The sequence below is a fragment of the Leucoraja erinacea genome, chromosome 16 (assembly GCF_028641065.1).
Source record: "Leucoraja erinacea ecotype New England chromosome 16, Leri_hhj_1, whole genome shotgun sequence".
In the NCBI taxonomy this organism is placed as follows: Eukaryota; Metazoa; Chordata; class Chondrichthyes; order Rajiformes; family Rajidae; genus Leucoraja; species Leucoraja erinaceus.
Genome location: NC_073392.1, coordinates 24,637,232 through 24,659,510, shown reverse-complemented (window position 1 = coordinate 24,659,510; position 22,279 = coordinate 24,637,232). Strand labels below are relative to the sequence as shown.

Genomic DNA, 22,279 nt, shown 5'->3' with positions numbered 1-22,279 from the left:
AGAGAGAAGAGAGAGAGAGAGAGAGAGAGACAGAGAGAGAGAGAGAGAGAGAGAGAGAGACAGAGAGAGAGAGAGAGAGAGAGAGAGAGACAGAGAGAGAGAGAGACAGAGAGAGACAGAGAGAGACAGAGCTCTCTCTCTATCCCTGTCTCTCTCAGCCTCTCTCTCTCTGTACATTTCTCTCCCTCTGTTTCCCTCAATCTCTCTCTCATTGTCTTTGTTTCTCCTCTTTATCCCTCTCTGCCTCGTATCCCTCTATCCATATATATTTAACCCTGTGTCTCTCTCTCTGTATCTTCCTCCGCCCCTCTCTGCCCCCCCCCCCAGCCATGTATTTGCTGTGTCAGTGTGTTGTTAGTGTACTCTCTCTGCCAGCCATGGTGGACTCACTGTTCCATGGGTGGGGTTGATGGTGTGGTACCAGGCCCCTCCCTCTGCGTCCACGAACTGGCCGTTGATGAAGGTTTGGTGAGGCAGGCGCAGGGTTCGGCCGTTAATGTCCATTTCAACCTGTAAAAACCCCAGAGACAGGAACCGGTTACATCAGACTCACCCCCTGGCGACAGTGACTGAGACACTTGCTCTGCGGGTGTGGGTGTGGGAGAGCGGGGGGTGCGCTAGTCCAGCGCTTCTTAAACTATTTCAGCATCATTCACCCTTGAGTCCTTATCACAAAATTTCATTCACCCTCGACTAAATTATCTTGCGTTTTTTTTCGTCTTCTTGTGTATAATTTTATATACAATTTCTTTTGTCACATGAGCAAAAAAACAAAAATTAACTCATTTCGTACGTGTTAATTTTATTCAACATTTTGAACGTCCTCAAAATATGTAAAGAAAACTAGGAGTGAAAAAAAATAGTTTCATTACCACTGGAGTTGGAAAATCATTCTATTAGAATGATAAAAAAACATTGCGCCGTCTAAACACTGGGCTTCAGCCCCATCCTACCTTTTCGGGCTTTGATTACTGCAGTTTTTTTCTTGGACAACTAGCTCAGAAAACCATGGAGTATGTGATTTAATATATTAGTATCCAACTAATGTAACTTTCTACAACTCTCCCCGACAAAAGTTCACATTACCACCAACTATCAACTTTGGAAACTAAATTGCTACACAATGTAAAGTTGCAGCTCAACAGTTCCTACAGCGAGCCTCCAGTGATGCCATTTATAATCCCACTAGCTCGTCTGGTCTTCCCTAAAAGGTTATATTACAGTAAATTTGGGAAATATCCTGCTACTTTGAAATTAGAAAATCACAGGTAGAGAAAAACATCAAACATATCAAAGATCCAGCTCCACTGCCATTAACACCACTAAGAGCTTACAAACCACTTTAATGGCAATGCGTTTTTAAAGTATAGAAAAAATATAGAGTCAGCGGCTCTACCAGCTGTGGCACCCGAATAAAGGGTGTTGGGAATGAGGGGAGGAGGATCAGTTGGGAGATTTCCATGTTACAGAAACAAAGAACTGCAGATGCTGGTTTAGACCCAAGATAGACACAAAGTGCTGGAGTGACTCAGCGGGTCAGGCAACACCTCTAGAGAAAAAGGATGAGTGAGATTTTGGGTCGGGATCCTTTCTCAGTCTATCTTTCTATATTACAGCATCCTATCATTGAAAATGTTTCCAAAGCGTTTTCTGGTCAGCATGACCAAGCGCAGCCTTGGCGATCGTTTCGCTGAACACCTTCGCTCAGTCCGCCTTGGCCTACGTGATCTCCCGGTTACAAAACATTTCAAGTCCCTCTCCCATTCCCACTGCGACCTTTCTGTCCTGGACCTCTTCCACTGTCAGAGTGAGGCCACACACAAATTGGAGGAACAGCACCTCGTATTTCGCCTTGGGCAGCTCACAACTCAGCGGTGTGAGTACTGACCTCTCTATTTTCACCAGTTCACAAGTTATAGGAGTAGAATCAGTCCATTCGGCCCATCGAGTCTACACCGCCATTCAATCATGGCTGATCTCTGCCTCCTAATCCAATTTTCCTGCCTTCTCCTCATAATTCTAGACACCCGTTCTAATCAAGAATTTGTCTATCTCTGCCTTATAAATATGCACTGACTTGGCCTCCACAGCCCCCGTGGTAATGTTCCACAGATTAACTACCCTCTGACTAAAGAAGTTCCTCCTCATCTCCTTTCTAAAAGAGCTCCCTTTAATTCTGAGGCTTCGATCTCTGGTCCTAGACTCTCCCACCAGTGGAAACATCCTCACCACTTCCAGTCTATCTGTACCTTTCAAGTAACCCTTGCATTCCTTCTCTGTTTGTCCCTCCCTCACCCCACCATTGTATTCCTTCATTATGATGGACCATTGTGGGCTCCATCTTTCCTGGGCCATCGGTACCGGCTCTGATTTGTTTTGTACCTCCCCATCCCTCCAGTATCCCCCTTCCCGACTCTTAGTCTGATGAAGGGTCTCGACTGAAACGTCACCCATTCCTTTTCTGCAGGGATGCTGCCTGATCCGCTGAGTTCCTCCAGCATTTAGTGTCTATCTTTCTGCTCCATCCTCGGGGAGGCTGTGGGGCACCGAGCTGGCCATTTTATGACCTGGACCTTCTGTTACAAGGTCAGTTGGCAATGGATAAGCTGGAGCCAGACACTGGCCCCAGCTCTCGGTGTGGGGATTACAGGCGGGACATCCACGTACGTGGTCTATCAGCAGCTCCTCTTGCTCATCTTCTCCGCGGAGCTTCCTCACCACCTTCTGCACGAAGTCCTCAAACGTGGTGGCCATGTAGACATCTTCATTCTGCAGCTGCAGACCCCCACACTTCAGCCTCAGCTCCTCCACAAGCCTGTAGACAACACGGGCACTGGGTTAGAAGACGGCCAGCATTGGGAGGGCTGGGCTGGGCTGGCCTGCTTCATGCTGAGTTACTCCAGCATCTTGTGTCTATCTTCCTGCACTATTCTCGGCTGAGGAGCGGTTGTCTTTGGGCACCAAACCTGAGGAAGAATGTACTGGCCCTGGAGAGGGTCCAGAGGAGGTTTACAAGAATGATCCCAGGAATGAGTGGGTTGACATATTATGAGCATTTGATGGCACTGGGCCTGTACTCACTGGAGTTTAGAAGGATGAGGGGGCACCTCATTGAAACATTTCGAATAGTGAAAGGCTTGGATAGAGTGAATGTGGAGAGGTTTCCACCTGCGAGAGAGTCTAGGATTAGAGATCATAGCCTCAGAATTAAAGGACATTCTTTTAGGAAGATGAGGAGGAATTTCTTTAGTCAGGGGGTGGTGAACCTGTGGATTTCTTTGCCACAGAATGCTGTGGAGGCTGTCAATGAATTTTTTTTAAGGCAGAGATAGATAGATTCTTGATTAGTACGGGTGTCAGGGATTATGTGGAGAAGGCAGGAGAATGGTGTAGGAGGGAGATATAGATCAGCCATGATTGAATGGCGGAGTAGACTTGATGGGCTGTATGGACTAATTCTGCTCCTATCCAATTCCGCCTTATGTCCAATTCAGTTTTCTCAATTACAAACTTCTGCAGATGCACCATGGAACGCATCACAGCCTGGCTTGGGAGCAGCAGCTCTGCCCAAGACCACAAGAAATTGCAGAGAGTTAATGCGTGATTGGAGCAGAATTAGGCCATTCCTCCCATCAAGTCTACTCCACCATTCAATCATGGCTGATCTATCTTTCCCTCTCAACTCCATTCTCCTGCCTTCTCCCCATAACCTCTGACACCCGCACTAATCAGGAATCTGTTCATCTCCACCTTAAAAATATCCATTGACTTGGTCTTCACCACCATCTGTGGCAATCAATTCCACAGATTCATCACCCCCTGTCTAAAGAAAGTCTTCCTCATCTCTTTAAAGGTACTTCCTATTATTCTGAGGCTATGGCCTCTGTTCCTGGACCCTCCCAACAGTGGAAACATCCTCTCCACATCCACTCTATCCAGGTCTTTCAATATTCGCTAAGTTTCAATGAGGTAACCCCTCATCCTCCAGCGAGTACAGGCCCAGAGGCATTAAACGCTCATCATATGTAAACCCAGGATCATTCTCGTAAACCTCCTCTGGACCCTCTCCAATGCCAGCACATCCCTCCTCGTGAAATTCTCATCGACTCCAAAGTGTGTGGTGGGAAAATGAAGTGAAATAAGAAGTGGGTCGGGCAGCATCTGATGGAGCAACAAGAGTTAATGAAAGTTCATCGATCCTCAGGATTTACTGCAGTGCTCCCTCATGAAGCTCTGACTGCTCGGATGTGCATTCATGTACTCTCAGCCCGTGCGGTTGATGCAACACTTCTATAACGGATAATAAACATCACTCTTTGCCCTGTGATTTGTTTTATGATGAATCATTCATCTGATCCTGACATTCGCTGGTTAATTATAACCTGGTGAGCCAACAACACTCTCGCTGGGAGAGGGGGAGGGGGAGAGGAGTGAAAGTTATTCCCGTGATAAGGTCACCGCAATCTGGTGTTGTTACTGAATGATCAATGACAATAGTGTCACACAGCACGGAAACAGGCCCTTCGGCCCAACTCGTCCAGCTGGATACTGCCCCCCTGGGTGTAGGGAGCGGATGAGAAAGTGGGATAACGTATAACTGGTGGGAACGGGCGATGGGTGGCCGGCGTGGACTGGGTGTGATGTAGGGCCTGTTTCCACGCTGTGTCTTTCAACCAGTCGGTCAGAACCTTTTTCCCCAGGAGAGAAAAATCAAATATTAGCGGCCGTAGCTAAAATGAGAGAGGGGCAAAGTTTAATGTGTGGGCCAAATGTTTTTTCACACAGATGGCGGCGGTGGGTGCCTGGAACGTGCTGCCGGGGGTGGCGGTGGAGGAAGATTCGATAATGATGTTTAAGAGGCTTTTAGATGTGGATATGCAGGGAATGGAGGGATATTGATCACGTGCAGGCTGATATGAATTGCTGTTGGCATCATGTTCGGCACTGAAATTGTGGGCTGAAGGGCCTGTTCTTGTACTGTTCCATGTTCAATCAATCAACATTCGACAGGTCAGGACCAGTGTTTGTGGAGAGAGCAGGTTTCCCGTCCATGACCCTGGGCTGGAGGTTAATGACCCCCCAACACTGACTCTCTCATTTTCTGCCAGTTCCCAGCGTTTCCTGTGAGTTTCACACCAGCCGATGATATTTGCAATGTTGCTGCTCTAGGTATGTAGTGTGTTAGCTTTGACCCAGTGCTGGGCTCTTACTAATGTCCGGGTGAGAGACCCGCTGCATTGATCTCCAGATACACCTCATGTTCCACCCGGGCAGCTCACAACCCAATGGGTTGAACATTGAAATCTCCAGTTTTAGGTAACACGCCAACAAACTCCGCCCCCCTTCTCTGTTCCCCACCAGAATGTGCATCCATCTTCCCCTCCCCTTCCCCTCTCCCCATCCCGTTTCACCCACATCCCTCCTTCTGGCCTTACATTTCATGCCTCCTCTCCGTATCTCACACCCTTCTGTCCACCTTCCATCACCGGCCCCTTGTACACACATCCCCGAAGACAGATGTGTGGAGTAAGTGGCAACGGCTGGAGGTGAGAGGGAGATACGAGGGTGTTGGATAGTGGGAGAGAAGAGGAGGAGTGAAATGTGAAGCCAGACAGAGAGAGAGAGAGGGAGATCAGGGTGGGACAGGGGGACGTGGGGAGATGTACCCGTAAGCTGCTCTATAGTACACATGCCGTCAACTTACTTTTTTTTTAAAGAGTATATTGTCAGCTTTTCCAGGGAGCTTGGACATGCCCAGGGCAACAGTGAAGGGCGGGGGGGGGGGGAGGGGGGGAGGGAGGGGGGGGGGGGAGAGGGGGGAGGGGGGGGGAGGGGGAGGGGGAGGGGGAGGGGGGGGAGAGGGGGAGGGGGAGGGGGAGGGGGAGGGGGGGGGGAGTTACCTGACCACATCCATCGACGCAGCACCAGACTTGAAGAAATCGGTCGATTCCACAATTTCTGCCACGTTGGACAGGATTCCCTTCCAAACAGCCTGGATCCGAGGAAACAATGGAGCAATGGTGTTACACGCAGTGAGATGATGGAGGTCCATCACACAGAGTGAAGCTCCCTCTACACTGTACTGGGGTCAAACACAGAGTGAAGCCCATTCTACACTATCCCATCACACTCCCAGTAAGTGACAAAGGCTGGAGGTAAAAAGGAGAGAAAACGGTGTCAGGTAAAGGGAGAGGAGAGGAGTGTAAACCAGGGGGGGGGAGGGGAATACAGGCGGGAGGGGACCTCTCCTTATTCTACACCCTTTTGTCTCCTTTTCACCTCCAGCCTCTGTCACTTACTCCACCCATCTGCCAATCACCCCCTCACCTGTATCCACCTATCACTCACATGGCTTCGCCACGCCCCCACTTCTATTTTCCAGCTTCCTCCCCTCTACTACATCAGTCTGAAGAAGGGTCATGACCCAGAAATGGCCCCAGTCTATTCCCCCCACAGATGCTGCCTGACCTGCTGAGTTCTTCCTGTACTTTGTCCCTTGCTCCAGATGCCAGCACCTGCAATACCTTTGGTCTGTTTGATGTTACACCTGGGCTTGGAGACCTCTTACCCGAACGTCCTCTTTGATTTTCTTCTCGTCTTCAGTGAGCTCCAGCGAGGATGACTCCGCGGAGGAGAAGTACTTGGATGCAGGGATCATTTTCCCATCTTCAAACTGCAGGCTTTTCACCAGCAGCTGGAAAGCAAACCACAGCGTTTGTTGAACTCGCTAGAGGTTGAGTCCAAACTTCTGGCAAGAACATGGTATCGCATCGCAGGCACTCCTGACCTTATTGGGACCTTATTGAGGCATACTGGATCACGAGGGGCACGGATAAAGTGAACGCTCAGAGTCATTGTTCCGGGGTAGAGGATTCTAAAACTAGAGGGCACAGGATTAACTTTGGAGGACACAGGCTTTTGTTTGGAGGGGAGCCATTAAAGAGGGACCCATTTGTTAGTTTTAGAGATACGGCATGGACACAGGCCGACCGAGCCCACATCAACCAGCGATCGCACGTACACTAGTTCTATCCTACACACCAGGGACAATTTTCAGACCAAAGTCAATTAACCTACAAACCTACACATCTTTGGGATGTGGAAAGAAACCGGAGCACCCGGAGGAAACCCACGCGGTCACAGAGAGAACACGCAAACTCCGTACAGACAGCACCCATAGTCAGGATCGAACCCGGGTCTCTGACGCTGTGAGGCAGCAACTCTACCGCTGCGCCACCTCAGGAGCAAGTTTTCACTCAGGGGTTAGTCCGTCTCTGCCAGAGCGAGCTGCCAGAGGAAGCTGCCAGAGCGAGCTGCCAGAGGAAGCTGCCAGAGCAAGCTGCCAGAGCAAGCTGCCAGAGCGAGCTGCCAGAGGAAGCTACAGTAACGGATACAATTACAGCTTTAAAAGATACTTGGACAGATATATGGATAGGAAAGGTTTAGAGGGATATGGGCTAAATGCACACAAATGGGACCAGCCCAGCCTGTAAACTTGGTTGGCATGGACAAGGTATTTCTGTGCTGAACGGCTCTGTGAGTCTCTGTGACCTTGCACCTTCCACAGAGTTAAACCCCAGCACCTCCCCCCCAGCCCAACCAGTGGGCACAGAGTGGTCCCAGAAGAAGCTGGTTACCATGTTGCCGTCGTTGCCAAAGAGGACCAGGCCGTTCTTGCTGACCACGGCGGGTCTACTAGCCCCAGGGATCTCCAGCGTCTGGCCCTGGGGGGGAGCTCCCTCCAGCAGGGTTGAGCCAAAGAACGTCAGCTTCTGGAAGAGGGAGAGAGGTAATGAAAAGGAATTGCAGATGCTGCTTTGAACCGCAGTTAGACACAAAGTGCTGGAGTGACTCAGCGGGTCAGGCAGCATCTCTGGAGAACATGAACTGGAGATGTTTCAGGACGGGACCCTTCTGCAGACTGACTGTGTGGGGGCAGTGGAACTGGAAGCAAGAAAAGACCAGGACAAATCTGGGCCGGCCACAGATGACCTCAGACAGGGAGGTTCTTTGACCATCTGATTGCTGGCTAGTGTGTGATCCCAAGAGAGGTACATTGGTTGTGAACTGTGGAACTGGTGAACGCACGTTTACTGGAGGAAGGCAGAAGAGGGAGTGAATGGGGAGGGTAGTGTGGGCAGGTTAATAAGCTTTTCCCATTGAGAGAAGGGAAGATTCAAACAAGAGGACATGATTTGAGAATTAAGGGACAAAAGTTTAGGGGTAACATGGGCGGGAGGAAACTTCTTTACTCAGAGAGTGGTAGCTGTGTGGAATGAGCTTCCAGTGGAAGTGGTGGAGGCAGGTTCGATTTTATCATTTAAAAATACATTGGATAGGTATATGGACGGGAAAGGGATGGATGGTTATGGTCTGAGTGCAGGTAGATGGGACTAGGTGAGAGTAAGTGTTCGGCACGGACTAGAAGGGCCGAGATGGCCTGTTTCCGTGCTGTAATTGTTATATGGTTATAAGGTTACCCAAGCAGGTGCTATTCCTCCAGTGTGCGTGTGGCCTTACTCTGGAAATGGGGGGAGGCCCAGGGCAGAAATGTCAGTGTGGGAACGGGAGGGGGAAGTTGAAATGGTTAGCAACTGGGAGATCCAGCAGGCCTTGGCTGCCCGAGGTAAAGAGTTCAGCGAAATGGTTAACAAACAACTGCAGATGCTGGTAAATTAGAAGGTAGACACAAAATGCTGGAGAAACTCAGCGGGTGAGGCAGCATCTATGAAGAGAAGGAACTGGCAACGTTTTGCATCCCGAAACGTCGCCAGTTATAGGTGCAGGAGGAGGCCATTCGGCCCTTCGAGCCAGCACCGCCATTCATTGCGATCATGGCTGATCGTCCCCAATAAATAACCCGTGCCTGCCTTCTCCCCATATCCCTTGACTCCACTTGCCCCTAGAGCTCTATCTAACTCTCTCTTAAATCCATCCAATTAAATTCAACTCTCTCTTAAATCCATTGTCCTCCATGGCAGGGGATTCCACAAATTCACAACTCTCTGGGTGAAAAAGTGTTTTCTCACCTCAGTCTTAAATGGCCTCCTCTTTATTCTAAGACCGTGGCCCCTGGTTCTGGACTCGCCCAACATTGGGAACATTTGTTTCTATAAGATGCCCCCATCATCCTTCTAAACTCCAGTGAATACAAGCCTAGTCTTTTCCATCTTTCCTCATATGACAGTCCCGCCATCCCAGGGATCAATCTCGTGAACCTACGCTGCACTGCCTCAATCACAAGGATTCTCTTCATAGATGCTGCCTCACCCGCTGAGTTTCTCCAGCATTTTGTGTCTACCTTCGGCAAAATGGTTGCCGAGTCTATGATGGGTCTCGCCGATGTCCAGAAGCTGATTTGGGGAAGACCAGATGCAGTAGATTATTAAAAGTCGGGGAACCAGTTCCACAGTTTGTAACGATCTGTCCCAGCCGCTCCACGCCCGCCCGTGATCAGCCGTGCGGTTGCTGCTCAGACTCACGTGGCCGTTGACTTTGGCCCAGGCGCCGGGAACCATGTCGTTGCCTCGGATCCAGTTGTGAATGGCCTCAGCCCGCTGATCCCAGTTGATCTAGACAACAAGGGTACGAGTGAGTCAACTACCCTCTGGGCTGTGGGTCACCTCAACCACCGTCTCAGCACCCACACGACCTGATGCTGACCCCCCCCTCCTCCTCCGCCCTGTCCAGACCAGCACCGAGACTCTTCACCCATCTACTGCATGCTGTCCCACGCACTCCCACAACACCCTGTTCCAGTCCTGATTTCATGATGGACACAAAATGCTGGAGTAACTCAGCGGGTCTAGCAGCATCTCTGGACAGAAGGGATAGGGGACATTTCAGGTCAAGACCTTTCTTCTGAAGAAGGGTCCCGACCCTTAAATATCACCTATCCCTTTTCTCTAGAGATGCTGCCTGACTCCAGATGCTGAGCTCCGCCGTTTTGTGTCTATCTTCGGTGCAAACCAACATCTGCCATTCCTTCCTGCACACGTGATCTCCCCATGGGTCCACGTCACCCAAAACCCCCCTGGGGGGGGGGGGGGGTGCGGTGTCACATGGGAGGGCTGGTCACGTGTGATTTTTTAGGGTTGGTTACACTGAACATAGAACATACAACAACACAGCACAGGATCAGGCCCCAGGCCCTTTGGCCCACAATGTGGCAAACATGGCCCCAAGTTAAACTCATCTCCTCTATCTGCACGTGATCCATATCCCTACATTCCCTGCATATCCATGTGCCTATCTAAAAGCCTCTAAAAACACAACTCTTGTATCTGCCTCCACCACCACCACCCCTGGCAGCATGTTCTAGACCCCCACCACCCTCTGTGTAAAATAACCCTGCCCCTCACATCTCTATTAATCTGCCCCCTTCACCTTATTGATATGCACTCTAGTCTTGGACATTTCTACCCTGGGGAGAAAGGTTCTGATTGTCTACCCTATCTATGCCTCTCGTAATTTTATAAACCTATCAGGCCTCCCCCGCAACCTCCAACGTTCTGGAGAAAACACTCCGTCTGTCCAACCTCTTCCCGTTGCAGAAACCCCCTGATCCAGGCACCACTTTACTGAGCCTTTAATCGAGGTATCTCATTCAGGCGGTGGCAATCAACAACCAGAGGACACAGATTCAAGGTGAGAGGGTCAATGTTTTATAGAAACTGGAGGGGCAACCTATTCCACACAGAGGATGGTGGGTGTATGGAACGAGCTGCCTGAGGAGGTAGTTGAGGCAGTTACAATAACTGCATTTAAAAGATATTTGAACAGGTATATGGATAGTTTAGTTTAGTTTATTCAGATCAGATTCAGATTCAGATTCGTCATCTTCTTGCGTATGGTCATCTTCTTGCGTATAGGGTGTGCACAGCCTAAAGTTGTAGGACACCTTGTTCTATTTGATCTTGTTTGATTGTGCACGCCAGGTTGATTGCATTCATCGAAACAGGGCGGACCACGTGATCGTTGCAATCTCCCACCCCGTCAATTGTATTAAGCTGCAGTGAAAAGCAATTGCTGCGTGTTAGTCAGATAGGAGAGGTTTAGAGAGTTATGAGCCAAACGTAGACTAGTTTAGATTTGTCATTTTGGTCAGCAGGGATGAGTTGGGCTGAAGGGCCTGTCCCCACATTGTGTGTGTACATTGCCACCACACATTCAGTCAACGCTCAGTCGCAGTGAACTCTGAGACCTGTGCGTTCTCCTTCTTCTGGATGCATTCGTACGTGGCCCCGTCTTCAGGCTGCCGGACCCTGGGCGCTCTCCCAGTGGCGATGAGCTCCACCGACTCCACCTACAAACACAGGTGGGCAACGTTACTGCACCAAACCCTGCCTGTTTCTCCCTCCACCCACACCCAGTGTGTCCCACCTTCCCCACCGGTGTCTCAGATACCCTGCGATGCACGCCCCACACCCAGGCGACAATCTAGGAGCAGAGGGTCGCTGAAATAGAGGCAGACTAAGCCACTCGGCCCCTCAAGCCTGGCCCAACATTGAACAGTGCGATCCAACCCACCCACTGCCGTCATCTCCTCCTCTGCATCAGGTCTCCGTTAGATTCAATTCGCCCTCTCCCTCTCTCAATCTTTCTCAATGTCTCCTTCTGACCCTCTCACTCCCTCGTACTCAGTGTCTCACTCCCTCCCTCCTCCATTGTCTCACCCTATCTCTGTCTCCCTCCCCCACGCTCCCTCTCACTTTCTGTGTCTCTCACTCTCCCCCTCTCAGTGTCCATCTTCCACTCTCTCCACACTTCCTCTCCCTGCCTCTCTCTCCCCTCTCTCCCCTCTCACTCACCTCTCTCTCTCTCTCTCTCCCTCCCTCTTTCTCTCCTTTCCTTTTGCTCTCACTCCCTCCCTCTCCCTCTCTCAATGGCCCACCCTCTCTTTTTCCCATCCCTGCCCTCTCCCTCTCTGTCCGTCCCTCTCTCCCCCTCACCCCAGGGGGTGGGGAGATCTGTTGTCCCAGCTGCCAGGGCCAGTGCTCACCATGCCTTTGACCCCCTGGGGGTAGAGGAAGCGTTTGTAGAGGGTGTTGATGGTATCATCGGGGAAGACAGGGCACTCTCTCTGCATCAGGATGGGGCCGGTGTCCAGGCCAGCGTCCGCCCAGAAGATGCTGAACCCTCCACGCGTGTCCCCGTGTATCAGCGTCCTGGGAAAACACGCAACCAGCCGGCGTCACGCATGTAACACGGAACAGCAACATTGTACAGCGCGGGAGGGGGCCTGTTTCCATGCTGTATCTCTAAACTAGACTAAACTTGTTCTATCTCCAATGCTCCATCAGTTTGAAAACGTTTTAGTTTAGAGATCCAGCACGGAAACAGATCGGCCGAGTCCGCGCCGACCATCAGTCACCGTCCACACTAGTCGATGTTGTCCCACATTCTCATCCCCTCCCTAGGGGCAATATACAGAGGCCAATTAATCTACAAACCCGCACGTCTTTGGGATGTGGGAGGAAACCGGAGCGCCCGGAGGAAACCCACGCGGTCACAGGGAGAACGTGCAAACTCCACACAGACAGCAGCCGAGGTCGGGATCGAACCCGAGTCTCTGACGTTGTGAGGCAGCAGCTCTACCCGCCGCCACTGTTGAAGGGTCACGACCCGAGACGTCGTCTGCCAATTCCCTCCACAGATGCTGCCTGACCGCTGAGTCTGTCTGGATCTCGGTGTTTAGCTCGGGGGTGTGTGGTCCAACACTCACCAGTTGATGGCGGAGGCCCCTCGGTGCCTGGGCAGCAGGGAGGGGTGATAGATGATGGAGCCATACTGGGGGAAGTCGATCACCTCCATGGGGATGAACTGGGAGCAGAAGGGCAGGACGTTGAGCTGTGCCCCCAGGCTGGTATACTCCCTCACCACCTCCGCCACCGCTTCCCCCTTCACCCTCCAGCGCGGGTACTTGAACACCCGCGTGCCGTCCCTCGCACCTTCTGCAGCTGTAGGAGAGAGGGGGCACCATTAACACAGACAGAGTCGCCCCTCCACAACCCCCCCCCCCCTCCCCCAGCTCACAGCCCCCTTCTTCCCTGACACCTGTACTAATCAAGAACCTGTCAATCTCCGCCTTAAAAATACCCAATGACTTTGCTTTCACAGACATCTGTGGCAATGAATTCCACAGATTCACCACCCTCTGACTAAAGAATTCCTCTTCATCTTTCTAAAGGTACATCCTTTTATTCTGAGACTGTGCTCTCTGGTCCTAGACTCTCCCACTAGTGGAAACATCTTTTCCACATTCACTCTATCCAGGCCTTTCACTTTTACTCATCCTTCTAAACTCCAGCGTGTACAGGCCCAGTGCTGCCGACAAACTGAGCTGCCAGAGTTGGCAGTTAAGGCAGATACAATAACAACAATTTAAAGACATTTGGACATGTAGATGGATAGGAAAGGTTTAAGGATTATGGGCCAAATGTGGGCAAAAGTGGTCGGCTCCATTGTAATCATGTATTGACTTTCTGCTGAATGTTAGCACGCAACAAAAGCTTTTCACTGTATCTCGGTACTCGTCACAACACACTAAACTCAACTCAACTCAAACCAGGTTAGCGTACACGGACCATCTTGATCAGGATGAATGAGTTGGGCCGAAGGGACTGTATCTGTGTTGTATTTATTTGATTTGATAAATAAACTATTCAGAATTTACAAAAGGAAAACTGCTGATACTTGATACATTCTCGGTGTCCACACATTCAACAGTGTCGTACACAGTAGTGTTCACGCCTATCTTTAAACAAAACACCCTTGCCACTCATATGGCCCCCTAGGGTGCTATCCCTTCCCCTGTTTGAGGGGTGACCCGGTGACCCACTGGCCCCTCCAATGTCCAGCTACAGAAGGACCCTAGACTGTGGTCCTCCCACACGGAGCCCTGGCTTTGGCTGCACCGAGCTTCAGTGCGTCCCTCAACACGAACTCCTGCAGTCTGGAGCGGGCCAGTCGGCAACATTCCCTGAAGGACATCTCGCTCTGCTGGGAGGTCAACAGGTTTCGGGCATAGAGCATCTTTCACCGAGTTGATGGTCTTCCAGCAGCACTTGATGTTTGGCTCCAAATTTGCCCTGGGAACAGCCCGTAAATCAGAGAGTCCCTGTTAGGGAGCTGTTTGGGATGAACCCAAATGTTATATGGTTATAACCGTGACAAGGATCCAAGTAGCACAGCCGTCCTGCCCCAGGCTAGAGGCCAGTGACTCGGGACAGAGAGGGAACTCACCAAGCGGATCCTGCTTGCCATCCTTGTCGGGGATGGTGAATATTCCAACGATCTCGTGCCCCGCCTTTTTCAGTTCCTGGTACACCTCTAGGCCAAACTGGCTTTGTCCAATCACAGCGAGCTTCATCCTTCCTCACCAGTCAGCGCGCACCTGTTGAGAACAACATCTTTAGTTCAGTTCAGAGATACAGCACGGAAACAGGCCCTTCGGCCCACTGAGTCCATGCCGACCATCGATCGCCTGTTCACTAGTCCTTTAGTGATGCAGAGTGGAAACAGGTGCTTCTTCCCACTGAGTCCACGCTGACCAGCGAGCACCTCATGGATCAGGTTCATCATCTCTCTCCTGTACTCCCTCCCACCCTTGTGGAGTTTGAGTGTATTGTCACGTGTACCGAGGTACAGTGAAAAGCTTTTGTTGCATGCTAACCAGTCAGCAGTTACCAAACCATGCAGTGAAGCATCGCGACAAAACTGCTTTCGAGGCTAGGACTTTACTCCTTGGAGCGCAGGAGGCTGAGGGTGAATAAAATCATGAGGGGAATAGATAAGGTGAACGCACAGAGTCCTTTACCCAGAATGGGGGAATCAAGAATCAGAGGACATGGGTTTAAGGTGAGGGGGGAAAGATTTAACAGGAAGCCCATGGATAACGTTTTCACACAGAGGGTGGTGGGTGTATGGAGCTGCCAGAGGAGGTAGTTGAGGCTGGGACTATAACAACATTTAAAAGATATGTGGACAGATACATGGATAGGGAAGGATTGGAGGGATACGGAGAAGGCGGGGACAAGTGTTGGTCGGCATGGAGGAGTTGGGCCGAAGGGCCTGTTTCCCCGCTGTGTGGCTTTAAACAAGATATAAATAGCAACACAACATGAACGGCGACGTGTCAGTAACCAGCGGCAAACAGGCAACTTCTCGGCCGGTGTGGAGGTGTTTGGGGATAGGGTCACTCTGTGGACAGGCCGGGACATTCACCTTCACCCACCACTAGCACTGACCCCAACTCCGGAGGGTGGACCCTCTCCCTACTCACCGACCCGGGACCCCCCGACCCCCGACCCGGGACCCACCCAGACCAACCCTCCCCCCAGCCCCCCTCTTGCCTGGCCCGAGGGTTGGCGGACAGGCAGAGGCAGAGGAGGGGGGGAGCAGGGACCGTGCGACCCACTCACCGTCCCGCCTGGTCCCGGTGTGAGGCGCAGAGGCTAGGAGAGGGTTGGATTTGGCAGCGATCCAGGGCACGGAGAGAGAGGGAGGGGGGGGGGGAGAGATAGAGAGAGGGGAGAGGAGGAGGGATAGGGAGGGGGCGAGGGGGGTGAGATAGAGAGAGAGGGGGAAAGGGAGGGAGGGGAGAGAGGGAGGGGGGAGAGAGGGAGGGGGAAAGGGAGGGAGGGGGAGAGAGAGAGGGGGGAGGGTGAGAGATCTCTGCGCTGTCTGTCAAGCAGCCCCCCCCCCCGCACAAGCCAGGGAGGCGGAAGGAACCGCAGATGCTGGAACCTGGAGCAAAACAAAAAGTACTGGAGGAACTCAGATGCCAGGCCAGGCAGCATCTGCGGAGGGAATAGACAGGCGACGTTTCGGGCCCAGGCCCTTCTTCAGACAGATGGAGTAGGAGGGAGAAAGCTGTAAACGAGAGGTGGGGGCAGGTGAATGCCCGGCGAGTGATAGGTGGATACAGGTGAGGGGGTGGATGGGTGGAGTAGGTCATAAAGGGTGGAGGTGAAAAGTAGGCAAAGGGTGGCACATAAGGGGATGTCTCCCCCCCACCACCCACCTCTGTTCTTCCCTCCAGCTTTAGATTTCATTCTGCCTCTAATGTGGCCACTCCAGGTCTCCAGTTTCCTCCCACATTTCGTTCAGACTTCGGTCTGAATAACAAATAAAAGGCGATTCTATTCTACATCCCACAGGGTCATTGGGTTAAACTGCTGTAAATTAGCCCTTGTGTGTGGGTGCAGGGCGGCACAGTGGTGCAGCAGGTAGAGCTGCTGCCTCACAGCGCCAGACACCCGGGTTCGGGTCCCCTGACCTCAGGTGCTGTCTGTGTGGAGTTTGCACATTCTCCCTGTGACCTTGTGGGTTTTCACTGGGGGTCCAGTTTTCTCCCAAAGGTGTGCAGGTTTGTTGGTTAATTGGCTTTGGTAAAATTGTGACTTGTGCCTAGTGTGTAGGATAGTGCTGGTGTACAGGGTAGCTGCTGATCGGCGCAGACTCGGTGGGTCTGTTTCCGCGCTGGATCTCTGAAGCCTAAAGTCTATCTCTTTGGGGGAGTTGATGGGAATGGTGGGGAGAATAAAAATGGTATTAGTGCTGGCATGGACCTGGGGGTGGGCTGAAGCGCCTGTTTGACCCCAAACAACAGTAGGACCCACAACACTGCCTCCCTCCCTCCCTCCCAAGTCAAGTCAAGTTTATTTGTCATATACACATACGAGATGTGCAGTGAAATGAAATTCCCTTGAATGAGATCACAGCCAATCCAATCTTGGTCTCAGCAACCTCTTTCCCGCTGTCTCCCTGTACACTAGACCCCCCCCCCCCCCCCCTCTCTGGTCAATGACTGCAGATGAAACATGAGGCCAGAACGAAAAGTGGTCAGAAGTCGGCAGGAAGCATTCGAGAGTTGACAGAGTTCCTTGAACTTCTGAGGAAGGAGTGTTGATGCCCCCTCTTGGCTGGATTAGGACATATTGTTGGTGATATTTACTTGTTGGAACTTGAGGCTCTGCCCTACACAGCATTGTTTCAGTTTCACAGAGACTGCACCGTCCACTCCCCTCCACACAGGCTGGGTGGGCAATCACCCCTAACGTTGGAATTTCCATGTCCTGTAATACTGAACGCGGGCACCAGATGGCAGGCATGCTCCACGTTCAGCATCTGGCTGGCTTCAGTGAGGACTAAGGTTTGCTGGCAACTGATTCAGACCCATGTTCAAACCCCATCTTTGCTTTAGATTACAGATACAGTGCAGAAACAGGCTCTTCGGCCCATCGAGTCTGCGCGGACCAGCGACCACCCCGTAAACTAGTGCTATCCTACACACTAGGGACAATTTACAGGTCAATTAACCAACAAACCCGCACGTCTTTGGAGTGTGGGAAGAAACCAGAGCACCTGGAGAAAACCCATGCGGCCACAGGGAGAACGTGCAAACTCCACACAGACAGCACCAGAGGTCAGGATCGAACCCGGGTATCACGTGCTGTGACCACTGTGTCGCCCCAACCCCATCACTGGGGAATTCAACTCCAACTGATGAGACTGACCTAAATAAAGACACACAAGGAACTGCAGATGTTGGAATGTGGACCTAAACACAAAGTGCTGGTGGAACTCAGCGGGTCAGGCAGCATCAATGGAGGGAATGAACAGATGACATTTCATGTCGGGACCCTGCTTAAGACTGGGAATTGGGGGGGGGGGGGGGGGGGGGGGGGGGGGGGGGGGAAAATAGAGGTGGGGGTCCCAACCCAAAACGTCACCTATCCATGTTCTTCAGATGCTGCCTGATTCGCTGAGTTACTCCAGCACTTTGTGTCTCACTTTGTGTAAATCAGCATCTGCAGTTCCCTGTGTCTCCAATCCAGCCAGATCATCAAAAGCCACGGAGGCCAAGGAGTAGATGATGAGGACATGGTAACAGGCAGACCAGCTGAGATCTGTGCTGTACCGACCGAACCACTTCTGGTCCAGACACAGTGTGTAAGGAAGCACCTGCAGATGTTGGTTTAAACTGAAGATAGACATAAATAGATGGAGTCACTCAACAGGTTCGACAGCATCTCTGGAGAAAAGGAATAGGTGACGTTTCGGGTCGAGACCCTTCTTCGAGATCCCCTCCTGCAATTCCTTCCGACACATTTTGTCTGCTCCACTGTGAAATTCAAGGTATGCCGACTTTGAAGAATTTCTCCTCCTCTCCGATGTGAAGGGTTTCGACCTAAAACTTCACCTATCTATGTTCTCCTGAGATGCTGCCTGGCCCTCGGAGTTACTCCAGCATTTTATTTGTCCTTTTTTCATAAACCAGCATCTGCAGTTCCTTTTTCCATGAACAAACAAGATCATCAGATTCACTAGAACATAGAACAGTCCAGCACAGGAACAGGCCATTCGGCCCACAATGCCCATGCTGAACATGATGCCAATTTAAACTAATATCCTCTGCCTTCATATCCCTCCATTCACTGCACGTGCCTATCGAAGAACCTCCTAAATGCCACTATCATATCTACCTCCACCACCACCCCTGGTTGTGCACTCCAGGTACTCTCCACCCTTTGTGTAAAAGACTTGCACCTCACATCTCCTTTAAATATTGTCCCCCTTACCTTAAAACTGTGCTCTCTAGTCTTTGACATCTCCACCCTGGGGAAAAGATTCTGACTGTCTACCCTATCTACAACTCACATAGGTATATATACTTCTATCAAGTCTCCCTAAACCTCTGACATTCTAGAGTAAAACAACCCAAGTCTGTCCAACCTCTCCCTGTAGTCAATACCCACTAGTCCAGGCAGCGTTCTGGTCAACCTCCTCGGCACCCTCTCCAAAGCCTCCACATCCACCTGCTGGGAGAGAACAATGGTCTTTCCGCTCTCCCTGAGAAACTCCTCTCTCCCTCCCCTTCCCCCTCCCCTCCTCTCCCTCTACTGCCCCCTCCTTGCTCTACCCCCTCCCCATTCTCTCTCTTCCCCTCCCCTCTTCTCCCTCCCCGTCCTCTCTCCCCACTCTCCCCTCCTCTCTCTTCCCCTCCTCTCCCCCTGCTCTCTGTCCTCCTCCCCCTCCTCTCTCTCTCTCCCCCTCCCCCCTCACCCTCCCCCTACCCCCCCCCCTCCCCCCCCCCCTGCCTGACCCGCTGAGTTACTCCTGCACTTTGTGTCTATCTTTGGCATACTGGGCCACTCCCATTGGTCGGCATCTGACCCATATCCCTCTAAACCCTTACTATCCATATATCTATCCAAATGTCCTTCAAAAGATGCGATTGTATCCGCTCCTACACCTTCCTCTGGCAGCTCGTTCCAGATACAGACCACCCTCTGAGTGGGAAAGCTGCCCCTGAGCTTCCTCTTAAATCTCTCCCCTCTCACCTTAGTCCTGTGCCCTCTAGTTTTAGAATCCTCTACCCTGGGGGAAAAGACTGTGAGCGTTCACTTTATCTGTGCCCGTCATGATCTTGTACACCTCAACAAGGTCACCCCTCAGCCTGCTACTCTCCGGAGAACAAAGTCCCAGCCGATCCAACCTCTCCCTGTAACTCAAGCCTGCAAGCCCAGGTGATGCTCTCCTGCACCCTCTCCAAACTCAGTGACAGAGAGAAAGGGAGGGGAGGGAAGGGGAGTGAGAGGGGGGGGAGGGAAGGGGAGTGAGAGGGAGGAGGTAGAGGGAGAGAGAGGGGGAGTGAGAGAGGGGGGGAGGGAGAGAGGGAGACGGGGAGTACACATTCCAGAGAGCTAGCAACAGACTCTATGTGACACGGGGTAAATTTACATCCCTATTGTTTGCAGCAGTTGGTTTAGAAAGAGAAGTAATTCCGGACGCGGGATTGGATGTTGGGAGTGGGTTTTTTTGTGGAGCTTCAGACGGGACTCGCGGACATCGGTTCCCCGGCGTTTTGATGCCCGTGTTGGTGTAAGTAACCGGCCGCCGCCCGGTCACCGAGCGGGGGGGGGGGGGGGGGGGGGGTCTGAGTGGCCGGAACCCCAGTACCGTGCAGCGGGGACCCCATCCCCTCCCGACCCGGGACACGGTGCCCGCCGCCGACGCCCCGCACCTGGGCTCCAGGGCAGGTGAGCGCCGTCCCGCCTCTGCCGGCGCCGGGCGGGGGATCCCGGGCAGGGAGCGGTGTGAGTGGCCAGGGCCGGACCGGACATCCCGGGGCGGGGACAGGCGAGTCGCGGGGCGGGGACAGGTATGTACCTGGCACCGACTGGGCGCTAACCCGAGACAGGTGAGCGCGGCGCGTCGCACACACCGGCCCAAACTTCACCACGACTCCTTCCCTCCCTCCGTCCCTGGAGGCTGTCGATGAGGTTTACCAGACTCGATCCCAAACTTCGCTGATCCAGCTCCGCCAGTGATGCTGCCCGACCAGCTGAGTTACTCCAGCACTCCGGGTCCTTGCTTTTACCAGCTCGCCGCCTGGATTTGAAGGTATTTGGTTGCGGGAGAGACTTGGATTGTTTTCTCCGGAGCGTTAGAGGCTGAGGGAAGACCTTGGTGGAAGTTTATACAAGTATGTGAGGCAGTAATAGTGCAGACATTCCCAGCATTTTCCTCAAGGTGGACATGTCAAAGACCAGAGGGCAGAAAGCTCCAGTGAGAGGGGCAACGTTCACAGGAGATGTGACGGGAAAGAGTTTGACAGGGTTTTTTTTTCTTCTTTTTTATTTTATATGGATTTATGGTAATTTATTTTTTCTCTGTAAAACACTTTGGCTTCAACATGATTTGATTTAAAAGTGCAATATAAATACAAATTACTTACTCACTAGTGTGGTGGCGCCTGGTCCCCCGCCAACGGACAGGCACCATAGTGGTGTATACGAGGGGTTGATTTTCACATGGTGCAAATGTCAAAGACTACAGATGTATCTTGAGGGGAATCGATAGCGTGAATGCACAGAATCTTTTACCCAGGGCGGGGGGGTGAACCAGAGGACAGAGGTTTAAGATGGGGGGGGAGATTAAATAGGATCTCGAGGGGAATATTTTTCACTCAGATCGCTTCATCCTTTCAAACACAAGTGGGACTGGTGTAGATGTGTTGGAGTTGAGTCGAAGGGTCTGTTTGAGTGCTGTCTCTAGAAGGCGTAGCTTTAAGGTGAGTGGGGCAAAGTTTAAAGATGTGTGGGCCAAGGTTTTTAAACAGCGTGGTGGGGGCCTGGAGCATACTGCCAGGGGTGGAGGTGGAGGCAGATACAATAGTGATTTCAGAGGCTTTGAGGTAAGTGCATGGACATGCAGGAAATGGAGGAATATAGATCACGTGCAGGGAGAGAAGATTGGTTTATCTTGGCTATCGTGTGTAGGAAGGAACTGGTTTAATTTGAAGGTAGACACAAAATGCTGGCGTCTTCCTTCGTGTCCACCATCTATGTTTCAAATGTTCGGTGCAGTGGACAGCCTTCTCGTAGGTCCCCGCTAGATCTTCCAGGCAGCGTAGTTCACCAAGAAGTGGGCATCTTAGTAGGTGTGGCTTGGATGATACAGATGTTCCACATTCTGCGTCTGTCACATCTGCATGGCCCCATGTGCTCATGTTGGCCTTACATCGACCCATCCCGGTACAAAGCCTCGTGAGGGACTTCCAGGTTTTCCAGTCACACCTGTGACCAGTGATAGCTGTTCCTTGGTTGGGATTGACATCTTTACGTGGTGGCGGTTTTCACTGTGTTTCTTTTCCCACAAGGCTAGCCTGGTTGCTTGAGGAGACTGTGACAGTGACAGTGACAGTGGCTGGACTGTGTGAAGGAAGCCGTTTTGGGGCTGGGTGATGGGAGTGGCAGGAATGGCGGGTGTCCCCAACTTGCAACTAATCTGCCGATTCCTGGTGGAGCAACACCGGCCAAGACGTGCAAGCTATCCACATCCGTTAGTTGTAGGCAGCCAGTGATGCATCTGTAGCTGTCAATAAGGGTGGCATCAACGTTCTTTGCATGAGATGATCTCTCCCAAACAGGGCCAGCATACTCTATAGCAGAGTAGCACAGCGCAAGAGCAGTTGACCACAGAGTGGATGCATCGGTACTCCACAACGAATTTGCCGGCTTGTGTAGGAGGCCGTTCCTTGTCCTCACTTTGCCCTGCACCCTTTCGATGTGTTGGTTGAAGGAGAAGGTTCAGTCCAGAGTGACTCCAAGGTAGACAGGGGAGGCACAGTGTCTCAAAGAGACACCATTCCATGTTAATGACAGCTTCCTCCCAGCTTGACGTTTACAAAGGTGGAACAGGCTAACTTGGGCCTTAGCTGGGTTTGCCTGCAGTTGGTTGTCCTTGTAGTAGTTTGTCACGTTGTCTTAAG

At 51.8% G+C, this 22,279-nt stretch overlaps 1 protein-coding gene across 2 annotated transcripts in view; it reads right to left on the bottom strand.

The window, feature by feature from the left end:
* The window catches only part of aldh1l1 (aldehyde dehydrogenase 1 family, member L1), a 35,806-nt gene extending 15,559 nt beyond the window's left edge, over positions 1-20,247 (bottom strand). The window contains exons 1-11 of one of the 2 annotated variants that reach the window (XM_055647917.1): positions 20,176-20,247; positions 14,245-14,395; positions 12,725-12,959; positions 12,002-12,167; positions 11,204-11,305; positions 9,483-9,572; positions 7,638-7,772; positions 6,569-6,694; positions 5,901-5,992; positions 2,668-2,815; positions 391-510 (exon numbers count right to left, since the gene is read on the bottom strand). In XM_055647917.1, the coding sequence (XP_055503892.1) occupies positions 391-510; positions 2,668-2,815; positions 5,901-5,992; positions 6,569-6,694; positions 7,638-7,772; positions 9,483-9,572; positions 11,204-11,305; positions 12,002-12,167; positions 12,725-12,959; positions 14,245-14,371 (1,341 nt within the window). In that variant the 5' untranslated portion in view covers positions 14,372-14,395; positions 20,176-20,247. Of the gene's footprint in view, positions 1-390; positions 511-2,667; positions 2,816-5,900; positions 5,993-6,568; positions 6,695-7,637; positions 7,773-9,482; positions 9,573-11,203; positions 11,306-12,001; positions 12,168-12,724; positions 12,960-14,244; positions 14,396-15,422; positions 15,553-20,175 lie in introns of those variants that run through there. The other variant, XM_055647915.1, reaches the window with a different exon arrangement.
* Positions 20,248-22,279: the final 2,032 nt, after the last annotated feature.